This window comes from Cervus elaphus, chromosome 9, assembly GCF_910594005.1.
Source record: "Cervus elaphus chromosome 9, mCerEla1.1, whole genome shotgun sequence".
NCBI lineage: Eukaryota > Metazoa > Chordata > Mammalia > Artiodactyla > Cervidae > Cervus > Cervus elaphus.
In genome coordinates, this window is record NC_057823.1 from 7,724,396 (window position 1) to 7,752,285 (window position 27,890).

A 27,890-nucleotide genomic window follows, 5' to 3' on the forward strand; every position below is an offset into this window, starting at 1 on the left:
CCCACCCTCCCTTCTCCACGTCGGGAAGCGCCTCCTGGAACAGAGCCTGAAGCCGTCCCGACACTCAGGCTTTAGGCAGCCCTTTAGGCGGCTAGAAATCCTCCCCCGGGTCTCACTTCGACTCTATTGGCTTTAGGTCGCCCCAAGCAGGCTGGAAATCAATCCCACCCGGAATCCACCCGCCACTCTCCTGGCCCGTTTTCTCGGAGGCCAGCGGGAAGTCCCATGTGCGTCTGCCCTCCATCCCTCCCGCCTTGGGCCGCCGGAGGGCCGGTGGGCAGTTCCCCCCCTCCCCCCCCGAGGCTGCCCGCCCCCGCGGCAGACGCGGCGCACAGAGGAGGCCCAGGCGAGGAGGCAGTGGTGGTACGTCTGTTTATTGGCGCGGGCGCCTGTCAAAGCGCAGCGATGCAGTCGGTGCCCGTGTACCCCGGCAGGCGCAGAGCGAACTTTCGGCGCACGTCGTCGGGCACGAACCTGCCCGCCACGAAGTGGTGACGCCCTGAGAAGCGGCCGGCGCAGCGCTTGGGCGCCGCCAGCGATACGAGCACGTCGGGTCGTAGCCCGTCCTCGGCGTCGCCGCCAGTCTCTGGGTCCCAGCCTGAGGGAGGAAGGATGGGAGGCGGGAGCCGGAGCTGGGAGGAGTGCTCGTTCTCGGGAGCACCGCCGCCCACCACCCACCTCCCCTTCCCCAGCCAGCGCGGCCTGGGCTCTGACACGTGAGTCCTGGTCAGACCGGCCTCCCCATAAAACTGAGCCTCTGCCCTCAGCCCAGTTTCTCCTCCCTCCTTGGATATGTCTCCCTCCCCCTCTGACCGCAGCCTTTGCCTTCATACTTGTCTGTCTGCTTCCATCCTGCTACCCAATCCTCCTCCTCCATCTGTCTCAACCTCTGCCATCAGACTACATTTCTACCTGCTGCTCTTCCCAGTCAGACCTGTGTGTCTGCCTTCTGACCTGGGGTCTGTCTGTATCCCTCCCTCCCTAACAGTCCTAAGCTCCCCCTCTTAGACTGAAGTCTCTTTCCTCCCAGACCTCACAGCCTCCTCTGGACAGATCCCCACCCTCTACTCAGAATACACGTCTCACCTCCATCCTCAGTCAAGCCTCCCCCACCAGACCTGTCTCTTTGTGCCGGGTTCTTGCCTCTGAAGATATGCCCTGCCCTTAGCAACGTGAGCATCCATCCTCCTCCTTCTGACTAGAGACTCTTCCCTCTGACCTGCCTTCATCCTCAGACCAGATCTTGCCTTTTGGCTTGGCAGGTCCCAGCCCCTCCCTCACTGGACCATAGCCTCTGCCAGATCTCAGATGAGCCTCCACCTTCTGACTTGGGGTCTTGCCTTGTCTCCCCCCTCCGACCTGTCTGGGTCCACTCACTGAAAGCCTCCTCCCTCCGACTTTTTATTTATTTAAAATGTGTGTTTATTTATTTTTAGGCCACACAGTGCAGCGTGTGAGATTTTAGTTCCCTGACCAGAGCTCACACCCGTGCCCCCTGCATTGAAAGTGCAGAGTCGTAACCACTGGACCATCAGGGAATTCCTCCTCCGTCTGACTTTAATCCTGCCTTCTCTGACCCTAGCTTCCACCCTCAGACTAGGGGCCACTAATAACCCCTCCTGACCTAACAGGGTGACCCCCTCTGTCCTAGGCTGTTTATTCAGATACCAGCTTGCAGCCTCTCCCAGTGACCAGGCAGCCCACCTCCTCCTTTAGCCACCATCCCCTGCTCTGTGGCATCCTGTTGGTATGACCCTGGGCTCTTGTAAGCCGGGGGATGTCCCCCGAGTCTGGTTGCCCCCATGGAGGGTCCGGCTGGCTAGCAGCTGTTTGTTCCGTCTGCCTGTTGCCTAATGGTTCCAACAGGCATGGGGCGGCGGCCAGGATGGGCGAGGCCTTTGCCGAGTGAGCTCACGTCTGCCTGGGCGACTGGGCCAGGATGGGCAGAGGGCATGCCGTGCTGGGTGTAAGGGGGAGGGGAGCCAGGGTCACCTGGGCGCCAGGCTGAGCACTGCCCATCCAAAGGATGGACATGACCCTCGGCCTCACCTAGAGTGTAGAAGCCATCCTCGGTGAGGAAATATGCTCAGGGTGGGCAAACAGGCTGGGACCACCAGAAGCCAGGGGATAGGGGCCTCCACCCAAGCCTGCTTCCCCGACCCTCATGCCCCCCCTCCACCTGGCATGCCTGAGGGGATGTCCAGGCTCACAAGGGGGATGGACAGTAGCTTGAGCGTGGCCAGCGCACGTGTGCAGGGACCCCCGACCTCGCCCGGCTCCACGCCAGGGCCCAGCACAGCGTCCACCACCAGCCTGTAGGCGTTGTTGATGAGCTGGACCTGGGAGAGCGAGGTAGAGGCAGGGTCAGGGGGCGGCCCTGGGGCTCTGCCCCCCCCACCCCTCTTTTGCCACCCAAGCTGACCTCTGCGGGCAGGTAGGACAGGAAGGGGATGTCCATCTTCTCACACTGAGTAGTCAGGTCCCGGTGCAGAGGGTCCAGTGAGCGTGTGGGGTAGAAGATGGTGGGTTCGTACTCCTGCGGGAAGCAGGAAGGGGTCGGCACTGGGACCCTCCCCGGCTCCCCTGGGCCTCTGCTCCCAGCTTGGCAGGAACTGCCTGAGGCAAGCACTGACCAGAGGAGCCAGCGACATTTTCAGGGCTTGGGGGGGCGGGGGCGGGGGGGTGGCCCTGGGAGGCCGAGGGCATCCTCGCTACTCACGAACACCCGCAGGTGCCGCGCGCACACCAGCCCCACTGCTCCGTTCTGCTCTGGGCCGCACACGACCAGCGCCGTCCTCTGCTTCCGGGGGAGAGCGGGCAGAGGAAACGCCTGGCACAGCAAAGGCAAAGGCACGGGGTTCGGAACGCCTCCCGAGTCCGGCGGGGAAACTGAGGCCCGGGGTGGAGGGAGGAATGGGGCTCGGCCCGAAGGCGCGAGGACAAGACCGGGGGGAGGGCCGTTCTGGGGGTGGCACGGGGCCCCTAGGGGCCTCGGGGTCCTTGTTAGAGACCCGGGGTCCTCGCCTCAGGCTCTCTCAAGCTTGAGCAGAGAAACGTGCCTCCTGCCACCACCCGAGCCGGAGTGCGGTTTGTTTATTCTCAGCCTGAGCTGCAGACATTCTTCCACCTTTTCCGCGGCGGTGGCTGCCTCTCCCCCGCCCGAGTCTCCGGGCCTGCATCCCTCCAGGAGGCCCGGAGGTGGGGGCGGGAGGTGGGGGGGATTTTTCCAGCCCGCCGAGCCCAGCCTCTCTCCCCTGTCTCTCTCCCTTGGCCTCTGTCCTCACTGCCTGCCTCTCGTGTCTGACTGTCCATAGGTCGGCCTCAGCTTCTTTGCTCACTCCTCATCCGTGGCTCCGGAGACAGACCCCGGGGAGAAGGCCGTTTTCCACCCTGCTTCCTACATTACTCTGGGCAGGCCACGTTACTTCTCCTGAGTTGTTATGTACTGTTCTTCCAGCTCTTCTGGGCCCGACCCTTTTAAAGTAGCGACGATAATATTATACTTGTTTCTCTCCAGCTCTGTCTCCGCCTCTGTCTCTCTCTCTCCGTCTGTCTCTCTCAGACTCTCTGCATCTCTCTTTGACACAGGAGCCGAGTCTCAGCCCTGACTCTCTGCGTGGCCTTAGCTCACTCTCCTCCCGGCACCTCTATCAAGTAGGAGTAACAGTGACTCTGACGGGCTTCTGGGGTCACCAGGGGGCCAAACTATACTCTAACTTCCAACCACACCAAGGGAGTTCTTTCCTTTTGGAGTCTCCTCCCCAGGGTCTCAGCAGGGTCCTGACTCACCCTGATCATATCTATGACCCCACCACGCCATCCGCAGAGCCCCAGACCTGACCTAGTCAGGGAGAGTCATAAGGTCTGGCTGGCTTGCCTCTGGACAGACACAAAGCGTTCAGTGTGAAAACTGGATGGTTGGTCTTCAACAGCCAAGCATGAGGTTACTTTACTGGGTTTGCTTTTGTGGCTTTGATTTTCATTGTTCTTCTTACCTCTGAGCATCTCACTCAGGATATGTTTCACTTGGAAATAGGAACGTTTAAGTTAAAAAACAGTGGAGTCTACGTAAAGAAAGATATGAAGTTTTTTTCAAAAGTATACAGTGGTGATCAGAAGAGGAAGAAGAGGAGGAAGAGGAAGAGGTTACCTGCTGGAGCCCTGACTTGACCGGGCACTTTCCTAAGGAGTTTGTATTTATTCATTGGTGTCCGTTTATTACCCTCTTTCAGGCCCAGCGTGGTGGTCTGGCAACGTGACGCGGACCACTGGATAGCAGCCGGCCTCCTGCAGGCACTTTGAAGCCTGGGGATTTGTCCCAAAGCCAAATACAGCTCGACTCCTACCCTTGCGGGCCTCAGTTCCTGGACCCGTGGCAGGTAGCTGTTTGGGGGTGCTCAGACTTAGGAAGCTGACGTCCCCTCTGCTCACGACCCAGGAGGTGGCAGAGACAGGCAGTCAAGGGCCCCAGACCCATCTCTGTAGTTGCTTCCACATCTCTGGGGACCCCTGTCTCTGTCCTGACGCTCAGCAACCCCCTGGCCGGGGCCAGTGACGGACCTTGGTTTCCTCATCTGAGTGATGGGCTGGGGTGGCCCCAAGCCAAGAGGGCTCTCTTGAGGGCAGAAATGACCATCCTGGCCGGGGGGTCATGCAGCTAGGCCTCCACTTTGGTGAGCCGGCCGTCTGCTCACGGTTGAGGCTGAGAAGCAGGCCCAGGTACCTTGGTCACAGCCACGGCACTAGCATGGCCACACCACTCCACCAGCTGCTGCCGCCCAAAGCGATAGTCCTCCAGCAGCTCACGCTCCAGGGCCGCTGCCTCCGCGGTGCTGAGGGTCAGAGTGGGGAGACACAGAGACGGAGAGACAGACACTCAGGTGGAGCCAGAAATGTGCCACCAGTGTTCTGAGCCAGGCCCTGACACCACCCCACCGCCGTGCCCAGAGCTCCTCATCTGTCCCAGACACGGCTGAATGGACGCTGCCAGGGACGCAGCGGGCGTTTTGAACGCCAGCCTGAGGCACGGGAGCCCCCTGGTGGTAGAGGACGCACATGGCACTGCATGTTGGCCCCACTGCCTCAGGGCACGGGCGGGCGCCTGTAGCCACCTACAGACGTGAGAGCTGGACCATAACGAAGGCTGAGAGCTGAAGAATGGGTGCTTCCGAACTGTGGTGCTGGAGAAGACTCCTGAGAGTCCCTTGGACTGCAAGGAGATCCAACCAGTCCATCCCAAAGGAAATCAACAATGAATATTCATTAGAAGTACTGAGGCTGAAGATGAAACTTTGGCGACCGGATGAGAAGAGCCGACTCACTGAAAAATACCCTGATGCTGGGAAAGATTGAGGGCAAGAGGAGAAGAGGGTGACAGAGGATGAGATGGTTGGATGATATCACCAACTCAATGGACATGAGTTTGAGCAAACTCCGGGAGATAGTGAAGGATAGGGAAGCCTGGAGTGCTGCGGTTCACGGGGTGGGAAAGAGTCAGACGTGACTTAGTGACCAAACAACAGTAACAGTGGGGGCCTCCCCCAGCTGCCTGAAGCCCCCAAGGCAGGAGGAACCCAGCGCAGGTAACTGAGCATGAAGGACTTAGTTGCTAGGGGCAATGTGTGGATTTTAGGCAGTGGAAACCACTGAAGGAGCTCTCCGACACTGGAGGGGGCACCCTGGACTGGAGGTGCCTGGGGGAGGTGGGTTTTAAAAGCTACAGAGGATTTTAATGGTTCATATGAGGTGGTGGCTGTGGGGACTGCAGCCATGAGACTCATTGGTGATTATTCTTTAGATGCAGTGATAAAATTCAAATGACTGTAGACTTCCCTGGCGGCAGAGTGGATAGGAATCGCCTGCCATTGCAGAGGACACAGGTTCGATCCCTGGCCTGGGAAGATTCCACATGTCACAGAGCAACTAAGTGTATGCGTCACAATTATTGAGCCTGTACTCGAGTGCCCACGTGCTTAGAGCCCATGCTCTGCAATGAGAAGCCATGGCAATAAGAAGCCCAGGCACTGCAACAAAGAGTAACCCCCACTCACAGGGACTAGAGAAAGTCCAAACAAAGCCAGGAAGACCCAGTGCAGCCAAAAATAAAAGAAGTTAAAATTAATTTTTAAAAATTCAAATAATTGTGGCCAGAGAGATGGAGCCAATGTAGTTGAGGTGAAGCTCCACCCCCAGCCTGCTAAATGACAGGTCTGACTCCTCTCTGAGCCTTGCTTTCTTCCTCCTTTGCAAAAGTGTAGGCAGCACAGGCTAGATAATTTTTGAGGTCCAGTGAATAATGCAAATGTGTGGCCCCTTAATCAATAATTATTAAGAATTTTAAGAGGGTGATAGCAGAGCATTAAGCCAAGTGTTGGGCCCTTCTAAGAGCAGGGACCCCAGTTTAGGGGGCCTTCCAAGGGACATGGGCTTGGTGGCTTCAGAGAGGAAAAGCTGGCACTGAGGATGGGAAGATGTTCCTCATTCCAGAATCAGGGGCTGGAGCAGCTGAGCAGAGTCTGCAGCCTGATGCCAGCTCCCCCTGGCCAGGACCCCTCCCAGGTGAGCAAGAGCACTTGCCCCAGCTTATTAGCACACCCTTGAGTATAATGGTAATAATAAAGATACATATAACAATAATTATTATTACTTTAAAAGGATCGGGCTCAGAAGAGTTGTAAGAATGTATAACAACTCAGGAGAAGTAAAATGGCTTGCCCAGAGTCACATTGGAAGCAAATTGGAAAACTGAGCCTTCTACCCTTGGGCCTGTCTCCAGAGCCATGGATGGGGTGTGAGCAAAGAAGCCGAGGCTGACCTACAGATAGGCAGAGGCTCATTGGGATGAATCCTGAGGCTCCTTTCTTAAATTCTGTGAGTAGGAGACTACAACCTTCTAGGTAATTTTGTAGTGTGACCAGGCCAGGCAGCAGGAGGGCTGGAGATGGGAAGCTAGGACTGCTATGGGATGGGAAGTCAGGGAGGGTTTCCTGGAGGAGCTGACCTGGAGTGTTGTGGGAGGTAATCCAAGTGGCAAGAACAATGAGGGTCAAGGTCCTGCGGTGGAAATGAACTTGTCAGATTCAAGGGACAGAAGAGAGGCAGAGTGAGTGAGGCTGAAAAACTTGGTCGGACACATTTCAGGGTGTCACACTGATGGAGATGCAGGCTTAGGGCAAGGTGACATGCCTCGCGACCCCAGCAAGCGGAACCACATTCAAGCCCACACTTGTCTGCGGCTGACGCTGTAGGCTGAAGGACCAGGTAGGAAAAACAAGCTCCCGGTGGGGCCATATGAAGAGCAGGCAGGCCCAGGGGCTTCTCTGGTGGCACAGTGGGTAAGAGTCCACCTGCCAATGCAGGGACACAGGTTGGATTCCTGGTCTGGGAAGATTCCACGTGCTTCGGAGCAACTAAGCCCCTGCATCACAACTACTGAGCCTGTAAGCTCAGGGGCCCACGAGCACAACTACTGAGCCTGCGAGCTGTAACTGCTGAAGCCCACACACCTTGAGCCTGCTCTGCAACAAAAGCCACCAGAATGAGAAGCCAGTGCTCCGCGGCAGAGTCTCCCCCACGCGCCACAGCTAGAGGAAGCCTGCATGCAGTAACGCGGCTCATTCCCCCGTCTTCAGCTTGCGACAGCTCTGCTGCCCCCATGGGAGGGCTGAGGATCATCCATCCTCCTCTTTTTCCCCTCTGTTCTGAAGATTTGGCCTCTGGCCTCCATGTGGAGGCTTCCTGGGATTCCCTAGTGGCTCAGATGATAAAGAATCTGCTTGCAAGGAGGGAGACCCAGGTTCAATCCCTTGCAAAGATCCCATGGAGGCATGGCCACCCACTCCAGTATTCTTGCCTGGAGAATCTCCATGGACAGCGGAGCCTGGCAGGCTACAGTCCATGGGGTCACAAAGAGTCAGACATGACTGAGCGGCTTTCACTCCATTATCTTTCTGCCTAGTGGGTCACCGGAGTGACAACCGGGACTCCACAGGCAAAGGGCAGTCCGGGAACCTGAGGGCTGGCGCAGCAGCTGCTCCGAGTCGGGGAGGGGATATGGCAGAGCTACTATGGGACTGAGGAGAGGAGGGTGCTCAGTTTATGAGGGTGCCTCTTGCTTCTCCCAACCTCCGCCCCCAGGAGAGGAGCTGCAAGGCCCCAGGATTTGCCCACCAGCCCCAGAAGGAGCAAAAGCCCCAGAGGGGGCTTTTTGGAGGTGAAGCTGTGAGGCCAGGGTGTCTGTGCCAGACACTCCCTCTTTCTCAGATCCATCTGCTTCTCTCCACCTTCCTGTCTCTGCCCTCCAGTCCTCCGTCACTGCTCACCTGGCCGCTACTGCAATCCTGTCCCCTCAAACTCCACACAAGCCATGGGGCTCTTGAAAACTTGAACGCGATTTCCCAAACCTTCCCAGCATTAAGAGAACATTTATTCTAATTCCTCACCAGACTTACATGCTCCCCAGTATGTCTCCCACTCTGGACTCCTCTCCCCGTGTCCCACTCCTACCCAACACATAGCACCTCATCACTCCCCAGTTGGCATTTGAGGCCCCTCCGTCCCCCACACCAGGTGAAGTCACAGCTCCAGCTTCTGGAACATTTTCCTCCCCTGCCTCCCATGTGCTGGGTCTCTAGCCGGATACCAGCCAAGTGCCTACCACAGAGGACCTGACTTTAAGAGGGGCTGAGTGGAGAGCGGGCAGGTGGCAGCACAAGGGCTGTGGGGTCTGGTTTAGACAGAGCTCTACAGCCCGGCTTGGGGTCCCACGTCGCACACACTCAGAGGACACAGGATGACGACTCAGGATCAGGTGGAGGACACAACCACGGCTGCCAGCTCCAGACCCCAAATTCATCAGCCCACTGGCAAGTGGCCCATGTATTCAAATATCGTTTTAATCCGAGCTCAGCCAGCCGCTTCCCTCCCCAGTCTTCAGTTTTATTCTCTGAACAAGGGGTTTAGTAGCAGGGGGACTACCATGGAGGGGGTGAGCATTTGAGGAGCTGAAAGCCTGCGGCTCTTCCCAGATGGGGAACAAGGGGCACGGCTCCAGGGTCCCTGGGAAAGATGGAAAGAGGAGGTGGGCCTGCTTAGGCTGTGTGTGTTTGGCGGGGGTGGGGTGGGGGGAGCAACCAGCGGTGCTGATGAATAATTCAAGAGGGGCAGGCCTGCTGCTGATACCGTTTCCCTGGCAACGCAGCTTTGGAGGTGTTGGCAGCCGCAGGCTTAGTCCCTCCAATTCCGGAATGGGCCTGGCATTCTCCCCGCCCACTATCCCGGCCATGCCTCTGCCTCCCATCTAAGCCCCCGGTTCCCCAGGCCTTCTTCCACCCGTGCCCCTGCTTCCCTCTGGTCCCTCTCCCTGGCTGACCTGAGGAAACACCGCTCTTCGGTCGCCTCCGCTAGGTCCGGGCCATCCGTGCTGCTCATGGCGCAGGTGATCTGTGTGCAGCCACCACTGCCACAGCCTTTTAAACGCATCCCTGGGCGGAGGGGGCGTCCGCCCTCCCGCCCACTCTGTGTGTCCGCCAATCAGGAGACGCCGCAAAGGCGCTGCGCATGGCCATTGGTTGTAAAGTGCAAGTGGACTTAACCCCTTCGTGCCAGGAGTGGAGCTGCCCGTGGAATGGCGGGAATCCCAAAGTTCCAGATACTGGCAGGGAAACAAAGTCTGGAAGGACAGCGATGGGCTCATTACCCCCGCTACGGGGTCCTGGCCTGCATGCAAGTGGACCCGCCTCTGCTGCACCCCTCTCCAGCCCGGTACGCTCCGATACAGGTCGCCCATCCACCCAACCGGTACCCCAGTGGAGAAGACCCCCAGTCTGAAGACGCTGGCTGCTGACAAGCAGGGTTTCAGCAAAGTCAGGAAAAAGTCCAGGCACATTTGGCAGCCGACGCTGCAGGGCAATCCAGGGCCCATCCCATTGGCATCTTCTGCTTAGTCCCCACACCTCCTCTGACACCCCGCACCCCCAATCACTCAGTCCCTGGGACACAATCAGGTCAGTCTCCAGAGCGTTTATTCTCTCCTAGCGGGGAGAGGGCGCGGGTCCAGCAGTCTCGGGCGCAGACTCCTACGTGTACCATATGAACCCATAGGTGGCGTTGAGAATCTCCTCGCGCGTGCGCAGCCCGTAGAGCTCGCCCATCATGGGAGCCACCCAGCGCGTGGTGTGGAACACGGACTCACCCACCTGTGGGGATGCAGGGGTAAGGGTGGGTCCCAGGAGCCTGCTGGGACCCCACCAGGCTTGGCAGCCCCCGTGCCTCTACCCGGAACGGCCGCCCCCTGCTGGCACCTGGCACCCACTCCCGCAAAGGCCCAGGTTTTCTGTGGGAGGCTGCGTCTATGCAGCGGCCTGGACCCTGCAGGGCTGAGGACCCACCTTCCAGCCCGGCACGTCCTTCATGATAGTTGCCTCCTCCTCCAAGTTCTCCCGAAGCATCTGGAGAACCCTGCAGGGAGACAAGGTGGGAGGTAGGGGACAGGGCGGATCCCTCCCGGGGCCTCTATCTAACAAACCTGACAGACCTGCCCCTCCTCCAGCTCCCCATCACCTCCCAGGGCTTTCAGCCCGGCACACACGCTGATCTCTCCGCTTTACTTCCTTCCCCCTGACAAACTCTTGCAGCCCTCCCAGCCAAAGCCCCCACCTCCAGAAACATTCATTCTCCCTCTTGGGTCTCTTCTGCAAGTCAAGTATGGGGTCCTCTCCAAGGACGACGGCAGCCCCTGGAGCTGCCGTCAACAAGGTCATGGCTGTTGATCCCCACATGCATTCTGGCCTTGTCCCACGGTGCAGGCTGGGGCACTCTGACCTGTGACCTCTTGACCCCAGCACCCTACCTCCGGTCCTTCTCTGCCTGCAACAGAGGCATCAGCGCGATGCGGGCCTCGAAGTCCTCGATCTGGAGACGCCTGTGAAACCCCAAAACTGACAGATCAGTCCCCGGTGGGATGGGGGCAGACGATGCAGCCCTTGGACGGGCATTACCCTGGCTACCCTGGCATGGGGCTTGGGGGAGAGGCAGAGGCAAGCAAGGGGGGAAGTGGGCTCAGCCACCAGTAGCCTGCGATGGGCGCGGGGAATGTGGGGAAACACAGCTGGCAGAGGCGGCATCAGTCCACAAGACTGCTGGCTTCACACTTTCTTTTCAGCTCAAAACTTTTTTTTTTAATCCTAAAAATAGCCCAGGCCTGATGATTGCAGTGAACTGGGGGGAACATTCATCATGAGGTTCTGGGCCTTACAAAACCACATCCTTTTCATCTCAAAATAACCGTGGGGGGGGGGGGTGGCGAGTATCATGAGCAGCTTCTTTCTTCTCCCTGCTTTTCGGCGTCTCTAACTCGCCAGCCCTGTCTGCTGGGGGGAGTGGAGAGAGCAGTCCCAGTGACGCAGCCCGGGGGTGGCCCCTGACCCTGTCCCCCCATCACCACGAATCTCACAGCAACACAGGGAAGGGTCCCAGGGAACTTCCGCCTCCACCTCAACCCCCCAGGGCCCAGGGACCGGGGCTGCTGTCCTCAGCAGTCACACACCATGGCTACCGCGGTGCCCCCCGGGAGACTGGGCCTGGTCGCTCCTGTCCAGGGTGGGGTCCAGCACCCACCAGGTGCCCTGAATTCACTGAACAAAGCGGAGTGCCCTCTGCGTGCTGGACCTTCTCCAACACTGCCCTTGTAGGGGGTGAGCAGGGTCCAGGTGGATGCTGAGGACACAGAGCGGGGGAGGGTGGGGGGGACCGCTGCTTGGGAGCCAGTGAGGAGGAGCCATCTGACAGAGTACTGGGCAAACTCGGAGGTGGCCAGGGTCCAAACCAAGGCCACAGCAGACTGGGACCCTCAGGCCGGTGTGGCTGGCCAGGCCATTGTCTTGTATGATCTGCCTTTGAAGTCCTGGTATCATTATTGCCCGGGCACCACTGACAAACATCCCCTGAGGGACAGGGCCTGTCCCCCTGCCTCCATCTCTGCCTGATGGGCTATGCAAACTGGACCTTGGGGTACCTGGGGGTGGAGCTCAAGGGTACCTAGTGAACACCCAGAGGCAAGCTTCTTACTTACTAGTCAGTCATTCCTTGAAGTAAAGCCCAGAAATGGACTCGCCAGCTCAGGCCCTGAGCTCCCTGAGGTGCTGACAGGGGCCTGGAGGAGCCCCGGGTCCATGGCCTAAGTCCCCACCCGCCTCTCCAGTGTGGGGCCTACCTGCGCTCGCGGTTCCACCTCATCATGCTCCAGTACCCGAAGAGCAAGGCCCCAATGCCCACGGCGAACATGCTGTAGCCTGCAGGGTGAAGGCACCACTCAGCACCTGCCCGAGGGACAGGCCTCCTTGACCCGTCTTCTCCTAACCCACAACCCACCCACGGCAAGTACTCCAGAAACAGGAAAGAGGGAGAAGGCGAAAGCCCCCACGGAGCCCCGCCCAGCCAGCCAGGGCTGTTTCTGACGCCTGTTCTTAGACTACTTGTCTGGAGCATCCACCCGCCCCTCCCGTTGACACCCCTCCCCTGCAACTGCAGACCACACTTCATCCGAATCACCCACTCTGCGGGCAGGGCACACCAGGCTGCAAGGCTGTGCGGCTGCCACAGCTCAGCCCCATGCCAGGGTTCTCAGAAGGCGCAGCTGGGCAGAGACCATGGGAGAGCCTGGCAGTCTAAATGGCTACAGCTGTGTGGCCTCGGCCCGCCATTGACCGGAAGGTTGTTTGAGTTCCTTCAGCCAGCTGGTCCCCGTGGCGAAGGATGGTGTCCACGCTGGGTCCTGGCCCCACCGAGGGCCCGGCAGCCGGGGAACCTCCCCGGGGGCTGCCCAGAAGAGGCTGGATGGGGCTGCCGGGGGCAGGCAGTGCCCTGCAGGGGCCACCCGGCCACCCCCTGGGCTCCCAGGGTTCTACTGCCTCCCAGCCCCATAGGATTGAGCCCCTTCCTGGGACCCCAGGAGACAGAGGCTGAAATGAATATTTACTGAGCCCCTGGGGCACCTGGCTGTAATTCTGACTGACAGGCTGTGGGCCTGCTGGGGTCTTCAGGGAGGTCTGGATGCCTGGGGCCTGGCTGGGGCTGGCTCGTCCCACACCCCCTTCTCTTTCTAGCATTGGTCTCTCCTCAGGATGGAACTCGTGGCTGTTGGGATGAGCTCACCAGCTCAGCCAGACTGAGCCCCATGTAACACCCAGTAAAGGGCCAGCAAATGGTGGGTAAAGCCACTCCCTGGGCCTGGCGGGGGACGAAGTGTGGGCTCTTTCTCCTTTACTTTGGTTTAGCACAAGACTCATCTGGCACCTCTGTTGGACCCAGAGATAAATGAGAAACTGGCTCAATTTTTTACTCCTTTTAGTTCAACCTGTTAAAACACAAGCTGAAGGCAAGACATTGCCAAGTTATGGGGGACGAGGTAGTGGGAGCACGCTGGTTCCTGTGCTGAGAGGCCCGCGTGCCCAGGAGCAGCCCTCAGTGTGCCCGTGGCTCGCACGCAGCGCTGACCGCCCACGCTGGGCACGCCACGCACTCTGCTGGGTGATATGCGCTTCACCAAAGCTGCCCATTCTCTGCAGAGAGGCTCAGGGGTTTCTCCTTCTACCCCAGCCCCAGAGAACAGACCTAGGCTGTCTAAGGGCCTCTTACCCCCAACACTGGGCGCCCGTGTGTGGGTCCATCTGGAAGATAAATTCCAAGACTAAGGTAAGGTGCTAGAGGAGGATATGGCAACCCACTCCGGTGTTCCTGCCTGGAGAATCCTATGGACAGGAGCCTGGCGGGCTACAAGCTGTGTGGTCACAGTCAGACACGAGGGAGGGACTAAACAAGGTGAGGTGACCTTCCCTCTAACTCATCTAGTCCTCACTGACAGTGGTGAGGCTGACGCCCCAGGCCCTCAGGGGGATGTCTGCACCTCCTCTGGTGGGAGACGACAATGGGGGGGGGGTACACCCAGAAAAGGGAGCAGGCCAGGTATAAAGACGACCTGAATAAACAGAAATGCATCCTGTGTTCATGGATCGGAACTCAACATTGTTCAGATGGCAGCAGTCTCCAAACTGAGGTTCAGATCCAACCTAGTTCCCATCAGAATCCCTTCCTCCCCCCACAGTCCCACAGAAATTGACAAGCAGCTCGGAAAATTCATGTGGAAATGCAAGGGCCCAGAACAGCTGAGATAGTTCTGGAAAAGAACAAAGTTGGAAGACTCTTCAAACTTACCACGCAGCTGTGTGTACGAGACAGTGTGCACTGGCATAAAGACAGACGTGTGCGTCGGCGGAACAGAGCTGAGAGGCCAGAAATAAACCCTCACATTTATGGTCAACTGATTGTGGACAAGGGTGCCAAGATAATTCAATGGGGAAAGAACAGTCTTTTCAGCAAATTGGACAACTGGGTAGCCACATGCAAAAGAATAAAGTGTGCATCTCCCTCCCTCCATACACAAAAATTAACTCAAAATGGATCAAAGGCCTCAATGTAAGAGCTAAAACTATAAACCTCTTAGAAAACAGCGAAGTCATTCTGTGACCTAGGATAAGGCAACGATTTCTTAGATTAGACACTGGTCACACAAGCGACAAGAGAAAAAATAGATGAATTGGACACTGCTGAAATGTAAAACTTTTGTGCTGCAAGTGACACTATCAACAAGCTGACAAGACAACCCACAGGATGGAAGTATTTGCAAATCATGTATCTGATAAGGGAATGGTATCCAAAATATATAAAGAACTCTTAAAATCCAATAATAAAAAGACTAACCACCTAATTTAAAAATGTGTCAAGGGTCTGAATAGATATTTCTTCAAGGAAGCTACACAAATAGCCAGCAAACACATGAAAAGGTGCTCAACATCATTAGTAACTAGGGAAATGCAAATTAAAACCACAGTAAATACCACCTCACACCCACTAGGATGGCTAAAATTTTTTTTAATGGAAAACAATCAGTGTTGTCCAGACGCAGAGAAATGGGAATGCCCATACACTATAGGTGGGAACGTAATTTGGTATAGCCAATTTGGAAAACAGTTTGGCAGTTCCTCAAAATGTTAAATGTGGAGTTACCATGTGACCCAGCAACCCCACTTCACCCAAGAGAAAGGAACATATGTTCACACAGAAACCCATACAAGCATGTTCAGAGCAGCACTGTTCATAACAGCCAAAAGATGGAGACAATTCAAACGTCCATCCAATAGTAAATGGACACACAAGACGTCCCGCCATACAAGGTTACTCAGCCACAATAAAGAAGGAAGCACTGATGCATACTACAAAGTATACATTAAAAATGTGCTGAGAGCACTTCCCTGGTTGTCCAGTGGTTAAGACGCCGCCTGCCAGGGCAGGAGACACGGATTCCATCCCTGATCCGGGAAGATTCCACATGCCGTGGAGCAGCTAAGCCCCTGCACGACTATCGAGTGTGTGCTCTAGAGCCCAGCAGCCACAACTACCGAGCACATGTGCTGCAGCTACTGAGCCCATGCACCCTAGAGTCCATGCTCCGCAACCAGAGACAACATCGCAATGAGAAGCCTGTGCACCACATCTAGAGTAGCCCCCGACTCGCCGCAGATAAAAGCCCACACAGGAAAAAAAAAAAAAAAAAAGCCCACACAGTAGTGGAATCCCAGCACAGCCGAAAATACACAAACAACAAAAAACATGCTGAGAAAAGTTAGACATAAAGAGACATCGTTAACTATGCCATTTATATGAGAGGCAAATCCCTATCCCTAGAGGCAGGAAGCAGATCTGTGGTTGTCAGGGGCTGGGGGAGGATGTGGAGCGACTGCTCCACAGCACAGCATTTCTTCTGGGGTGATGAAAATGTAAACTTAGATTGTTCCAGTGGTTGCACAACTGGGAACAGACTAAAAATCAGTCTGCTCACATGAAATGGGTGATTAGATGGTATGGCATGTGAATGTCAATTAAAACGTTAAAGATACCAGAAAAAAGGGCGATTCACTGGGTGCAGGACGGTGAGGAGAGCGGGGTGTGAGAGACCAGGGGGAAGGTGGGGGCAACAGTCACTCAGCGGCTGTGTGGATCACGGGTGGCCTGAGCCAGCCTGGCACATTGTAGCATGCTGGCGGTGAGTGGTCCAGGCAGAGAAAAGGGGAGGGGGTGTCAAGCTTGGGGTCACGGTGCCTGGACAAGAGCAAGACCGATGGAGAGAAAGCAGCTGTGGATAAGGCTGGCGGACAGAAATGAGGGCTGCGTGCAGAATGAGAGTGAACAGCCGCTGTTCCCTCTACCTGGGCAACTCCTTTTCAGAGAGGTCCTCGCGCCCATTGTGGCTCGCTAAGGCGCCAATAGTCCTGGGCCACAATGGGAAATCACAAGCAACCTGTCTGTCTCCTCAGCTGTGTGAGCTCCTCAGGACAGAGCCCAGCACTAAGGACGCGCTCAGCAGTCACTAAATGCAGGTACACGGACAGAGACCACACCTCAGAAAGGGTTATATTCCTCATCCCTCTGCAGCCAGGAGAGACTGAGGTGGTCTGGATGTGCAACAGGGGAAGCGGGTGTAAAGGCTGAGAGTAGGAGACCCAAGCACAGGCAGGGGCATTTAAGGCACACAGCAAGCACTGCTGAGGGGAGCAGGATACAGGCCACATGTGGGGCTGCAAAATGAGAGAGATGCTGGCTGTGGGAAGCCCAGGGAGACTCACCGGCTGGGGTTCTTGTGCGGCCTGGTCTGGACACAGGCCACAGAAGTACACATGTATAAACAGAACTCATGCCACGCACCCGAGGAGCGTTCTAGCCTGGGTGCTAAGTTAAGATTTTGAGAAAAGACGAAACAGATCGCATTATATTCACTGAACCTAGGAGTGAGTCTAGAGTTCAGTGCCCAGTGCTCTGAATCTAACCTGTAACTGTTTCTGTATGGTCCTCAGGCTAAGCACACTTTTAGGTTGGTAAAGTTGTAAAAAAACAACAGAGGAGAAAGACTATCTGGCCAAGAAAGCAGAAAATACTTACCTGGCTCTTTACAGAAAAGTTTGCCAACCTTTGTTCCAAATTATAAAAAAGCCAGTAGGGAGCAAGGGAATACTTGAGTTTTTAACCTAACACTAACTTTTCTCTGTCTTAATTATAACATTAAAAAAAATCATGCCCATGAATTTTTTTCTGCTTTTTAATTAAGGCATAATTTGCAAAACATGCACACGTTTTAAATGTAAAGCTCAATGAGTTACAGCAAAATATTCATTCTTAACTTGGTTGACATTCCTTCTGTTAATCTTGACTGCAGTGTATGGCCGTTTTTTACTTTCTCTTACATGTTTTTGTGTTGACCCCAATAAAAAATTTTAAAACGTCATTTAGAGCCCTTGACAAATTGAAGAATCCATATTTCTGGGATATCCTGCAGGTGGGGGCCACCAGCGAGGAACCACTGTGCAGAACTTTTTTTCCGCCGCCCCACCCCCCCCTTCAAAAAAAATCTTTCAAATTCCCTGGGTAATCCAGGTTCGGCCCCAGCTTTACTCTGGGTGGCCCTGTGGGGAGTCGCATCCTCTCTCGGGTCTCAGTCTCCCTCCTTGTGAAACGGGAACGTGCGGGAAGGCTCCCCGCGGGGGCTACACTAATTTCAGTTTGTGCTTAGTCGCTCAGTCATGTCCAACTCTTTGCGACCGTATGGACTGTAGCCCGCCAGGCTCCTCTGTCCGTGGGATTTTTCAGGCAAGAATACTGGAGTGGGTTGCCATGCCCTCCGCCAGGGAATCTTCCTGACCCAGGAATCGAACCTGCACCTCCTGTGTCTCCTGAATTGCAGGCGGATTCTTTATCCGCTCAACCACCAGGGAAGCCCTCTCTCGGTTTAATCAATGAATTGTAAAATATAAATAATTAACGGGACCGACCTCCTGGGCTGTTACGAGAAGGAAGCAAAGGGCTTAGTAAACGGTCGACAAACTGCAGCAGTTTTCATTATTGTTAGTACTGAAGCTTTGGGGGATCCCAAGGCTCCGCCTCCTGTCATACCGCGGGGAAACCTTGGCCCGCTAGACTCCCTGGCGTCCCGACCCCGCCGCGGCGCCTAGAACGCTCAGACCCTGACACCCCGGCGCAGGGCGACACTGACCCGACAGTCCCCGACGCGGAAGGTTCCGCTTGTAGTCGATAGGGCCGTAGCCCCCCGCCGGGGGCATGTCCTGCTTCACCTTCGACGCCGCCATGCTTGCAGGACCTTGCACTTCCGGTCTCAGGAGGAAGTTACGCAACGGCGACCGACACCATGCTGAGTGTGGCGGAAGCTGCAGCGCAGGTCTGGGGCCCGACTGGGAAACCTAGGGCGCCGCGCACCTACCCCAGTCGTGCGAGAGCGCCGTTGCGGGGCCTGCGATCGACTGCGCGCCCCAGCTGCGACCAAAAAGTCCTTATTTTCTCTTCTCCTGGAGAGAGGCATGGCTCGGTCGGTGCTGAAGCCTGCAGCCCGTCTGGTCGCCAGAGTTCTTGCACCAAAGGACCTTCCCACTCACCTTCCCTCTGGGGCAATGTGAGGCCAGTTAGAAACCCCAGGCTCCCGAGAGAGCCAGGTAGCATCCCATTTTCCTCCCTTGGGGCCCCCTGCGGGCAGCCCAGGGCTCTGCATTGTTAGGACTGGATTACAAGAAGTTCGGGGACGGCTGCTGCTCAGATTCGGACTCCTGAGGAGCCGCCCCAACCCCAGGCTCGGATTCCACTCCCGTGACGGTCGAGACGCCTTGCTAGTGTCCTCTCATCGGGAACTGGATCATTCAGAGCGATTATGAGTCACAAAGCCGTAGGGCCTTGGGGTGAGCACCACGGGGTGGGGTGGGGGGGTCAGGGCCCCCCACCCCACCCCGAGGCAGGGTGACGCCCGCGGTCACTTCACAAGGCAGAAATTGTTACCTGGGCAATAAAAGGCACCGCAGAGGCGGGGGCCGGGGAGTGGGCACATGGGGGTGCGGGTGTGCAGGTGCCAAGCGCCATGGGTTAGGCCCGAGATCGGAGTCCGGCCGCCCCCCGACAGCAGCCGCCTCCTGCTCCCCACGCGCCCCAGGCGCCACCATGTCGGGCGACAAGCTTCTGAGCGAACTCGGCTATAAGCTGGGCCGCACGATAGGAGAGGGCAGTTACTCCAAGGTAAAGGTGGCTACGTCCAAGAAATACAAGGGCACAGTGGCCATCAAGGTGGTGGACCGGCGGCGCGCACCGCCCGACTTTGTTAACAAGTTCCTGCCACGCGAGCTGTCCATCCTAAGGGGCGTGCGGCACCCACACATCGTGCACGTCTTCGAATTCATCGAGGTGTGCAACGGGAAGTTGTACATCGTGATGGAGGCGGCCGCCACCGACCTACTGCAGGCAGTGCAGCGAAACGGGCGCATCCCCGGGGGGCAGGCTCGCGACCTCTTCGCGCAGATCGCCGGTGCCGTGCGCTACCTACACGACCACCACCTGGTGCACCGCGACCTCAAGTGCGAAAACGTGCTGCTGAGCCCTGATGAGCGCCGCGTCAAGCTCACCGACTTCGGTTTCGGCCGTCAGGCTCACGGATACCCCGATCTGAGCACCACCTACTGCGGCTCTGCCGCCTACGCGTCGCCCGAGGTACTGCTGGGCATCCCCTACGACCCCAAGAAGTACGACGTGTGGAGTCTGGGCGTCGTGCTCTACGTCATGGTCACCGGCTGTATGCCCTTCGACGACTCGGACATCGCCGGCCTGCCCCGACGCCAGAAGCGCGGCGTTCTCTACCCCGACGGCCTCGAGCTGTCCGAGCGCTGCAAAGCACTGATAGCCGAATTGCTGCAGTTCAGTCCGTCGGCCAGGCCCTCCGCGGGCCAAGTAGCGCGCAATGGCTGGCTGCGTGCGGGGGACTCCGGCTAGAAGCCGGGGTTCCCACCGTTCCCGCCGCGCCGAGCATTGCGCAAGAGCAGGGCACGCGCAAGAAGCGCGCTTCCGTAGTTCCGCGAAGCCGCCGCGCACCGCTGTGCACGCGCCCTTCCCCCTTCCCTACTTCGACGCCGGGGGCCGCGGTCGCCCCTGTTTGGAATTCAACTACTCCAACACGATCCCAAGAGCAGGAGGGCGCATGCGCTCCCTCGGTTCCCGGCGAGAAGGCCCCAGGAGGGGGCCAGATGAGAGGAGACAGAAACATTGCGCCGGTGCAGGGTGAGCGACCGCTACGCGGTGGGCGGTGGCTGCTTGGAGAAGCTGCTGGCTAGCGGACGCCCGCGGAGGACGTCCATCCACAGCCAGCTTCGCGTACCGGTGAGGGAAGGCGCGCTCCAGGCGCTGCCCTCCTTGGAACTTGCAATAAACTCGCTCTTTCTCGCACCTAGCTCTAGCAATGGCCCCCTTTTATGGAGCAGTGGGGAGGGGATCACTCCCGGGGGAAAGGCAGGCACGGGCACCCCATTTTAAAGAGACTTGTGGAGGTTCTTGCTCCAGGTCTGAAAAGGGAGTTAGGAGGATTCGAACTTTCGGGCTTCCCATCCTGGGCTGACTCGAAGGGGCCTTGGTGTCATCCTCAGCAACGTAATGGCCCTGGGAAAGGAGGTGCTGGGTTGGGGAGCAAGGACCCCAGCACCTTTCTGGTGTTTAAGGATGGGACAGCAAGGGGCCGGGGGCGCCTGTCCAGACAGAAGGTGTTTACAAAAGAGGAAATTGAGGCCCACACTTGCCCAAAAACAGCCCGGATTGGCACCCCGATATGTCTGAAGTGGGGTGGGGAGGTGCTGGAAGCTCTCCTTGGCGAGGAAGGGGTTAGGCCCCTTCCTTGGTGAGGCAAAGGAATCTGCCGGGTTCATTCTTTTTTAGTTGTAGAACAGTTACTTTACAATATTATGATGATTTTCATGCCATTCACCAACACGAATCGACCATAGGTGTACACGTCCCCTCCCTCCTGCACCCCCTGTCGCACTGGTGGTTTCACTCATGCTGTTCATTCAGGCATTTTTTGAGCAGCTGCTGTGTGCAAAGGCACTGGGACACAGCCAAGTGGCTTGGATCCATCCGTGCTCCCAGCAAGGGAGCAAGTGGAAAGTAAAAGAATGGCGTGAACATAAAATAATTGTAAGTTGTGCTAAATGCCAGGTGGGGGTGAGCAAGGAGGGACTGAAGGGAAGGAATCAAACACTGGAAACATCAGGAGTGTTCCCAAGAGAGGATGGAGCTGGTGTGTTTGAGTAATGCTAGGAACTGCTGTAGCTGGAATGGAGGGAAAGGAGGCAGAGAGGTAAAAGGGGTGGGTCTGGTGTCTGGAGAGGGACCCCACAGGGTCTGGGGGAGGCTGGGGGTTGTTTTGCTTGTGATGAGGTTACTGAGTTTAGTGACAGTGGCTGTTGTCATTCGGGTGTACGAGAAACAGCTCCCTAGGTGCTTACCCTGTCTGCCTCCACCAGAGCCCAAGTCCCTGACAAGAGTGGTCAGTTTCTGGGTCTGACCAAAACCCACCCCTGCTCCCTCACCCTCAGTGGCTCTCAGGTGCCTTGGGGATTATGTGCCAGCTCTCCCTCCACTCCCTTCAAATCGGGTGTGGTCCCAACCACCTCCTTTTACAGAGCAAGAAACAGGGTGAGAAGAGGGAAATGTCTTGCTCACTCAGAATGAAACCCACATCCTTTGCCCTTGCCCCTGCGTTGCGTGGTCTCACCTCTGAGCATTTGCACAGGCTGACACCACTCCCAGCGCTTTTCCCTTCTCCTCATGCAAGACTTGGCCTGAAAAAGGTCACCTCTCAAGAGGCCCCATTCTTTCCCTCCTCACCCCCCTCACCAGGTGTGATCCCAATGATGGGGGTGTGGCACATGCCCTTTTGTGCCCCCTCATCACTGTGTGTAAGCAGTGGGCCTGGGGGTCCTTCCCCTCGTGGCCACACCCGTGACTCAAGTGAAAAGGGGATAGGGTCTCAGGGACCAGGCTGGTGGCCCTGCCTCCAGGGAGGAGCCTGGGTGCCTGACCCAGCAGGCTCCCTTGCAGAGGGGCCTGTGGAACCCCAGACGTGGGCTTCTGCCAGTGTTGGGGGGCGTGGGTGCAGTCAGCATGTGCCACAGGTGTCAGGCTTGAGCTCCGTCCGGTAGCGTCTTGTTCCAGTTCTGTGTCTTGCCCAGGTGAGACCAGGCTGGCCATGGCCGCAGGGGAGGGATGTCAGATCGACCCCAGGCTGGAGGCAGAGATGCCCCGGTAACAAGCGGCAGCAATAAATAAATGAACAAAAGCACCCAGGAAAACAAGGTGACATTTTATGCATATTGGAGTTCAAAGTGCTCATAGGTTTCATTTTGTGAGTAAAACTTTGAAACAATGGGTCAACCTCTGAAAACAAATTTGCACCAGGAACTGTTCATTTCAAAGCCAGCCAGGTGGCTCCCACACTGCACCGTCACTGTCCTGCAGCAGACACCCAGTGTTGAGCCAGAGAAGCCCACCACTCTGGGTTGGAGGCTGTTGATGGCTAAAACCCAAGCCAAGGGGCAGAACTCACTGCATCCTCACCTCATGCACTCCCCTGGCCCTGTGGATAAACAGGCCACAAAGCGCCACCCAGAGGTAAGGCTGTAGCATCCAGCTGGGTGCGTGCTTGCATGCAGTCATGTCTGACTCCTCACAACCCAAGGGACCATACAGCCCGCCAGGCTCTCTGTCCATGGGATTCTCCAGGCAAGAACACTGGAGTGGGTTGCCATGCCCTCCTCCAGGGGATCTTCCTCACCCAGAGATTGAACCCACATCTCTTATGCCTCCTGCACTGGTAGATGGGTTCTTTACCACTAGTGCCACCTGGGAAGCCCCAGCATCCAGTTTCATTCTGTTCAGTCACTCAGTCGTATCAGACTCTGCGATGGACAGGGAAGCCTGGCATGCTGCAGTCCATGGGGTCGTAGAGTCAGACACAACTGAGCAATTCAACTGAAGCATCCAGTTGGGGAAGACTAAAATCCCCATGGCAAGTGAGATCTGAAAGAAGCCCAAGACACAAGTGTCCGATCCTTTGCTGTTAAGGATCACCCTGCCATCCAAAGTCTCCAAGCTGCCCCAAAGCTGGGAGGAAAATGCAGGATACCAAAGCAGTCAAAAAGAAAAATACAGCCAACACATCATCCATTTCTTTATTGTCCTTCAGATTCTAAAACTTCATGACACAACATATAGCCATTGATTCCAGCGTCTTTATTTATTAGAACTTCTATGCCGGTTTGGTGGTCACTTTGTTTTTAACATTCTTATCAAAGACTTAGAGTCACAATAAATACAAGTGACAATCTCCTCCCCCCAATCAAAACAAACCACCTCCCAAATACCCTACATTGGTGTGACTATTACTCTTCAAGGATTATAAAACTTTAGCTGTCCTTTAAAAAAAAAACTCAGTCCAACTTCTTTAGGCAAACGCCATGTGCAGCATAACTAGGCATCAAAGAAAAACCCTATGGCAGAGCAGCAAGGACCGTCTTTCCATTATTCACGCCTGTGATGAATGTATGATTTGTATAGAAACCCCCTCCCCGCGTCTTCTCCAGCCACAGGAGTGACTTGTGGGCCACTCAGGAGCCATGCAGGGGCGTCGCCTCTTTCATTCCCTCTGCACCAGTGACCTTTCGCTTCCAGACCAGAGCCGCCACCCACCCCTACCCCTGCCTCCCAGAGCAGTCACTCTTGACCTTGTCAAAGGTGTGGGTCCCAAGAGATACACCTGGGACACTGAGGACTAGGGTCCCCACAACAGTCGGGATGGCCAGAGCCATGGGAGCTCTGAGTGGACGCAGTTACCTGTGCGGGCACCCACAGGCCTCCGCACACAGCCATTTCAGATGGGGAAGGGAGCCTGGTGAGCCCTGCACCCCAGTCCACAGAACAGCCGACTTTCTGAATGGTTTCCAGGTGCCACCGGGGGTTCCTGTCACAGATTACTAGGCAGTTACAACTGTCATTTGGGACTGGCGGCTCCCACATTCTCTGGTTCTCCTGGGAACCAGATCCTCTCAGCCTACAGAATCCCAGAACCATGGCCCATTTTGAGGGGTGGGCTTTGGGGTTGGGAGAATACCTTTAATGTTAACATCCTTCCCATACTCGAATGGTATTTAATGCTCTTTCTTAATAACATTATAAATTTCAGCACAGAACCATGCACTTGAGGCTTATAGGAGTGACAATGCAAAGGGGAAACTAAAGGAAAAAAGGGGGATAGAAGTTTTGAGACAGGGGAAATGAATCAAGATTAAGGCATCTCACCTTCTGGATCCCCCCTTTTTTTCTTGATCCCTTTTTTAAAAAGCTACATTTATGTCACAGTAAGTCCTACCCATGGGAATGTTCCTACAAATGCTGGGCTGGAAGAGGCAGAGAACGGGTCAGGGCCCAGCCACCGCGTCTGCCTGTGGCGGTCAGTCTGCACTCAGCTCACAAGGTCTAGTCAGTAGCCTGGAGAAGTCTGGCCAGAGGAGGTGAGGAGAGGTGGATCCTGAGCATGGTGGAGAATGATGGGGAGAGGATCCGGGGCCAATGCGAGTGCCTTGGTTTCGAGCCCCGGAGTCACAGACCCAGTCAACCCCTGTGGGGGAGCAGCAACCCTGGGTGCCCCCAGTGCTGAGGTGACCCTGGCCGAGACACCTGAGCTGCTGCATAGCACTGAGGTCAGTCTGCCCGGTTCACCCAGCTGGGCACTCCTTCTTGTAGCATTTGGGAATTTTGGCCCGTGTCATTGAACAGAGAGAGCTAACAGCTCAAGAGTAGTATAAGACAGGTATTTATTTGCCAGGCACACAGAAAAATGCGAGGAATAGAAATGCTTGCATACTCTTTGATTTTTTGGTGTAAAAACACACCCTTCCCCACTCCCCCCTCCCCCAAATCCCTGGATCTTGGAATGAAAGCCACCCTTCTCCAGCCCTCCCCTCCTTCAGGCCACCTTCATTATGCACTCAAAACAAAGATCAGTGAGAAATTTAGGGCTTTAGACAAAAAATTCGAATGCTTTGCAAAACTAGGTCTTCTATTGCATGTCAAAAATGTCTTCTAAACACTGATGTTCACACAGCATGAGGGGGGTTAAATGAGCCTTTATTAGAACGGCACAGCAGTGTATCTGAGGAAGGTGGCCCTACAAAATAAGGATTTTAAATTAAGTCCCTAACTGCATGGACAGGAGAACCAGGGCTGGGGCTGAAGTGAGGAGCAGCGTACCCCATCTCCACACGTGTGTGCATGCACACGTGACACCCTCACACCTGCACAGAGCTGGCCCATGTGCAGCACACACACAACAGCTTCTACCTTTCCTCATGGACTGATTTTTAAGGAGTGGGAGAAAACAAAACACAACTAAGAGCAGACCTGATCCTTTGTAAGACATTTCTGTAGACGCTAGAGGATTAAAAACAAAAGTCTGAAGGCAAACCCTGGCAGCACGGCCCTGCTTTTTAAGGGAGGTTCTAAACTAGACCCAAACATAAACCCTGAAGTCTGGGGGGCGTGGGGGCGCCTCCCCACACGGACACACCTGACAGGAGCACAGGCCAGGGCTTAGGATGCTGTCCATCAAAATGAGGAGGAAAAGAAAAGGAAAAATTTAATAAAATAAATCACCACAACAACACAGAACACAACAGCTGGCCCCTCCGACTTCCTGCTCAGGGTCTGGGCATGGCTGCCGATTCGCCCCCCTTACTTGGGTGGCGGCACTCGGCTTCCAGGGTCCCAGGCTCTCTGGGTAGGTCTGGGTTGCAGTTTGTTCTTCTGCTTAAGTGTGGAAGGTCAGAGGGTGTCTCCGGGATGAGCAGCAGCAGAGGCCTTCTGCTGGAGTGAGGGCTGGGGGGTCACCGGGGTCACGCTTGGCAGGGAACCCTGGGTCTGCACAGTTTACGTTCAACTCCATCATCGTGAGGTGATTTTAAAAAATCTGTCAACCTAGGGATTGCCATGAAGAAAGGCAGTCAGAAATTAGGAGGCTAAGACGGGGGCAAAGCAAAACAAAACAATGCTCCGCTCAACTTCTGCAGCCGGGCACTGCTGCCCGGGCGTGTCACAGTGTCTGGGCGCGCCGTCCACGAGCCCTGCCAGGGGCTGAAGGGGAGGGCCAGGAGCAGAGCCGGCCCCGAGGTCCGCTTTTCTGCTGGTGTTGGGCAAACTAAAGGCAAAGAAAGGAAGGAAGCCCACGGGAAAGGTCCCCCAGTGTGAATCCTGGTCCACCTGTGAAGCGTCCCTCCGTGACGCGACGAGACTTTGTAGCCAAGACTGGAGCTCTCACTTCTGCAGCGTGGCCTGCGCCGCTCGCCCCTGGGGGCGCGGGGTGTCTTCCCGAGTGGAGGGTGGTGGGCCAGGTGGGAGGGAGGAGGGAGCCTGTTCCCCACCGGGCCTGGCTCGCACTACTTCCATGTGGCTGACTGGGGGATGGAGCGGGGCGGGATCATGTCCAGGAGGTACTCCCGCTGACGGTCCACGGCTGAGGAGGTCTTGTGCACCGCCAAGCTCGGGCTGACAAATGCGAGGGCCCCGCCTGTGACAGGACAGAGCAACAGGCCACAAGGGCCCGGTCAGGGGAGGCTCCGGGGAAGACCCCCGCCTTGGCTGGGCCCGCTGGGCACAGGTGGCACGAAACCCAGCTGGGGGAACCCCCGAAAGCCTCCAACCAGCACACTCTGGGTTCTGGGCTGGCATGCAGCAAAACACTGTCCCAAGGCCCCGGCAGCAGCAGGGACCCGAGTCACTGTGGCACCAGGTATTCTGGGTGGGTTAATCTATTCTGTGGAACAAGACTTCCAAACTGAATGCACCACAGAACCCTCCATGTGCATTCGAGGCCAGCGCTCCAGAAACCTGGAGGTCCTGCCAGCTTTCCTCAAACCACCATCCAGAAACCCAGGGCAACCAGGAGCATGCTCCTAAGCCATGACACTTTCATATCTAATTGTACAAGTATTTGAAGACAGCAACTATTTATTCCCTCATGTTCTCTTTCAAACGCTACCTGCAGTGTGCATTTTCCCATGGCTGCCATCACTGTGCATACATGTGTAGTCTCCTATTTGACTTTTCCCACTTATTTCATATACTTCCAAATTTCCCAAAAAAGGAATCTTCTGACCAGCCTATGAGTTCTTTGCTGCCATCTCAAATGTGCTGAGCAGAAGTATCTCTGTCTGGCATGTTCACAAATGCTCTCTGCCCTCCAGGAGGCCTGGATTCTGCTGCAGTTGGATGACCCCTCCCCACCCCGCAGCAGGCTCTGCTCTTCAGCCGTGTCTCTAACACGGTCAGCCGCACGCACAGCCGGCGTTTCTGTGCTGTGTTTCCACTGAGAGTCCTGCTCTCCCAGTTCTGACTATTGAGATGGATTCTCACGATGGTGCCTCTTCTTCCTACAGGGACCCGGGGGTGGGCTGGGAAGGGAGATGGGAGAGCGCTCTCACCCATCTCTGCCTCTCAGCCCTCTGGGCTGACATTTCACTTTGGAGTTACTGATGGACACAAGAAATATTTAACATTCATCTCAAGGCCAGGGAAGGATAAGGAAAAACAGGACAAGTGGTGTGGGGATGGCCCAAGGACAACCATGGGAAGGTGGAGCTCTGGCAGACTGGAGAGTGACCCCCTGAGGGTCTCCACCTCCCCAAGCTGTGTCTGAGATGCCTGCTCCTCACAGGTCTCTGCTGCCCACCTCCTCAGGGTCCCCTCCTCCTGCCTCCTTTCTCATTCTGTCCTGTACTTTGTACCATCTGACCTGTCCAAGCGGGCAGGGGTTCCCCACAGAGTGGGGAATGAAGGACACTGGGTCAGTACACTGTGAAAGGTACGCTGTAACAGCAGAAACAAACATTCTCTGTGGCAGAAGGAGGAGAGGTGAGGCGGGCACTGCCTGAACTGGTTCTGTCTTACATTTTGGGTCAAGAGCTGAGTCT

General features: G+C 56.2%; 4 protein-coding genes across 18 annotated transcripts in view; 1 reads left to right on the forward strand and 3 right to left on the reverse strand.

Annotated features, from left to right (window-relative positions):
- Positions 1–355: 355 nt before the first annotated feature.
- YJEFN3 (YjeF N-terminal domain containing 3) lies at positions 356–10,006 on the reverse strand. Of its 5 annotated transcripts, none has more exons than XM_043910815.1 (6): positions 9,371–10,006; positions 4,561–4,832; positions 2,720–2,830; positions 2,423–2,536; positions 2,189–2,339; positions 356–598 (listed from the first exon to the last, which is right to left on the reverse strand). In XM_043910815.1, exons 2-6 carry the CDS (start codon positions 4,651–4,653, stop codon positions 393–395), a joined length of 675 nt encoding a protein of 224 aa, XP_043766750.1. In that variant the 5' UTR covers positions 4,654–4,832; positions 9,371–10,006; the 3' UTR covers positions 356–392. The 5 variants fall into 5 exon arrangements, with proteins under 5 accessions (XP_043766750.1, XP_043766746.1, XP_043766749.1 ...); XM_043910811.1 differs by having other exon boundaries at positions 4,724–4,832; positions 9,371–9,996; XM_043910814.1 differs by having other exon boundaries at positions 2,423–2,467; positions 4,724–4,832; positions 9,371–9,855.
- NDUFA13 (NADH:ubiquinone oxidoreductase subunit A13) lies at positions 10,006–18,257 on the reverse strand. Its single transcript, XM_043910816.1, has 5 exons — positions 18,101–18,257; positions 12,212–12,290; positions 10,850–10,921; positions 10,389–10,458; positions 10,006–10,196 (listed from the first exon to the last, which is right to left on the reverse strand). The coding sequence occupies exons 1-5, from the start codon at positions 18,192–18,194 to the stop codon at positions 10,077–10,079; spliced, it is 435 nt and encodes a 144-aa protein (XP_043766751.1). The 5' UTR covers positions 18,195–18,257; the 3' UTR covers positions 10,006–10,076.
- A 21-nt stretch (positions 18,258–18,278) lies between these two features.
- TSSK6 (testis specific serine kinase 6) lies at positions 18,279–22,025 on the forward strand. Its single transcript, XM_043910809.1, has one exon. The coding sequence runs from the start codon at positions 19,051–19,053 to the stop codon at positions 19,870–19,872; it is 822 nt and encodes a 273-aa protein (XP_043766744.1). The 5' UTR covers positions 18,279–19,050; the 3' UTR covers positions 19,873–22,025.
- A 1,060-nt stretch (positions 22,026–23,085) lies between these two features.
- Positions 23,086–27,890, reverse strand: part of GATAD2A (GATA zinc finger domain containing 2A) — a 92,782-nt gene continuing 87,977 nt past the window's right edge. For all 11 annotated transcript variants that reach the window (XM_043910828.1, XM_043910823.1, XM_043910827.1 and 8 more), the window contains one exon: positions 23,086–26,488. In XM_043910828.1, coding sequence (XP_043766763.1) covers positions 26,358–26,488 — 131 coding nt within the window. In that variant the 3' untranslated portion in view covers positions 23,086–26,357. The remainder of the gene's footprint in view (positions 26,489–27,890) is intronic.

Bases quoted from the DNA above. Each gene is read 5' to 3' on its own strand.
- YJEFN3 (XM_043910811.1), bottom strand. From the start codon at position 9,480: ATGCGTTTAAAAGGCTGTGGCAGTGGTGGCTGCACACAGATCACCTGC. The intron at 4,833-9,370 runs GTCAGCCAGGGA...TCTGACCCTCAG, and splicing joins GAAGAGCGGTGTTTCCTCAG to CACCGCGGAGGCAGCGGCCC. The intron at 2,831-4,723 runs GTACCTGGGCCT...TTGCTGTGCCAG, and splicing joins GTGCCGTGGCTGTGACCAAG to GCGTTTCCTCTGCCCGCTCT.
- NDUFA13 (XM_043910816.1), bottom strand. From the start codon at position 18,194: ATGGCGGCGTCGAAGGTGAAGCAGGACATGCCCCCGGCGGGGGGCTAC. The intron at 10,922-12,211 runs GTAGGCCCCACA...GGGGTTTCACAG, and splicing joins AGGTGGAACCGCGAGCGCAG to GCGTCTCCAGATCGAGGACT. The intron at 10,459-10,849 runs GTAGGGTGCTGG...GTCTCCCTGCAG, and splicing joins CAGGCAGAGAAGGACCGGAG to GGTTCTCCAGATGCTTCGGG.
- TSSK6 (XM_043910809.1), top strand. From the start codon at position 19,051: ATGTCGGGCGACAAGCTTCTGAGCGAACTCGGCTATAAGCTGGGCCGC.